We start from the raw sequence: 1640 nt of genomic DNA, 5'->3' as shown, positions 1-1640 counted from the left end.
TTTCACCCTTTCCATCTTAAAGAAATGTTGGTACTGCATGAACAAGCCTACAGCCAAGTAAGGGCATGTGCATTTTCTCAGTAGAACCACGGAGAAAATGACAAAAACTAAGCAGCCACAGAGAGAAAGATGAAACAGATACAAGAACAGAGAAGATTATCAATGGAACCAAAAGAAATCGCTTGGAAAAACACAAATTAATTTGGAAAAAAACTATTTCATATTTCAGGTTTAATTCTCTTTTTTGTAATTGAATATTATCCATTTACCTTTCCATGTTCTTTCCTCATGTGAGAGATGTAAACGTCTCTCTGAGTGAAGAGCCTGTCACACTCCCAACACGTCCAGCCAGGATTAGCAACTTTTTTAGGCTCCACTTTCTTTATGGGAGAAGGAGATTTCTTCTCCAGCTTTTCTGTTCCATTGACAGATTTTGTGTCCTCTTTGTTGTGACCGGCTGAGTTCTGAGTTGTGGGTTTAGTACCAAGAGGCAGATTTATCCCCAGGTTTGGCGGCCCCTCAACACTTTTCAAAGTTCCATGCATAGACTACAATAAAAGAGAAAAAAAAAGTATAACACTAACATAGATGTATACAGTTGTATCAACAAAACGCAAAGAGCCTCTGAACGAAAAGTCTTCATCTACTATTTTGACATACTATTATCAGATGACATTCTTAAAGAAACATGGTTAAGTAAAGGCAAGGCTGAATATAGTGAGAAGCTAGCCAACAACATTAACAGACACCATCCGCAGCTAAAGAGAAGTTTTCTTCACTGGCTAGATATTTCCAGGCAAAAAAAAGAGACTTTGCAGGTTAATTTTAAATTGCTGTTTAACAGTGAGGAAAAAGGGGTCAAGAAGTACTTTTTGTTAATTTCTCACTTTACTTACCTAACATAGTAGTTGAGCATGCTCATTTCAAACTACATGACAGAGATTTCCAAGAAGGAAAAGTTTTTACTGACAAATTTTGACTTGGCACACTGGTAATTAAGACCAGAAAAGGCAATTCTGTAAAGATCAGGCAACTGTATTGTTTAGGATATATTAATATTTAATGTTGAGGCTGAGTTAAGCTCTGTCTTACTCCACGCTCAGGTTATGAGCACCCTCACTAAGGGCTACGCTGCTAACAGTCCTTAGAATCAAAGGTGTGCAGGGCTGACGGGGTCCCCAGGGCCAGGGGACAGCTAAGAGGTGTCTAACGAGCTGCTCTCAGTCACCCTGCAGCTCTTAGGTAGGGATCCTTCCTCACCGATTTATTGCTAGACTTTAAGTGAACAACCAGTGAGAAGGGAAGAACTCTTCCACCTCCTCCTTCCCCAGATCTGGAGCCAGTGTCACCTGCTGGTATGATACCTGAGCCCACTAGAAAGGCGACTGGTTCGGATGACCTGGGCTCAGCTGTGTGTCTGCATTTCCTGTGTGCTCATGGGCACTGCAGGAACGAGTCAGTGGGTCCTGGGCCAGCAAAGATGACTGCAGCCCAGACTGAACATGCTGCTGAACAGGGATCCACTGCCAACCTCTCCTTTGCACCTAAAAGACTTGCCCTTTACAGTGACAGTGTTCTAATCACCTCACAGACTGACCTTTATTATAACTCCCCTGGAGGATACGTCTAGCCATCCCAAA

General features: G+C 42.1%; 1 protein-coding gene across 1 annotated transcript in view; it reads right to left on the bottom strand.

Moving 5' to 3' along the window:
* Positions 1 to 269: 269 nt before the first annotated feature.
* LOC104469897 (zinc finger protein 532-like) overlaps positions 270 to 1640 on the bottom strand; it is a gene marked incomplete at its 3' end in the record, with an annotated part of 22675 nt that continues 21304 nt past the window's right edge. The window contains 1 exon segment of the mRNA XM_010084632.1: positions 270 to 548. Within this exon segment, the coding sequence (XP_010082934.1) occupies positions 270 to 548 (279 nt within the window).

The sequence above is a fragment of the Pterocles gutturalis genome, unplaced genomic scaffold (assembly GCF_000699245.1).
Source record: "Pterocles gutturalis isolate BGI_N339 unplaced genomic scaffold, ASM69924v1 scaffold2955, whole genome shotgun sequence".
Lineage (NCBI taxonomy): Eukaryota > Metazoa > Chordata > Aves > Pterocliformes > Pteroclidae > Pterocles > Pterocles gutturalis.
Note: the sequence above shows the minus strand (reverse complement) of the source record. Positions and strands in the feature narration are given on the sequence as shown.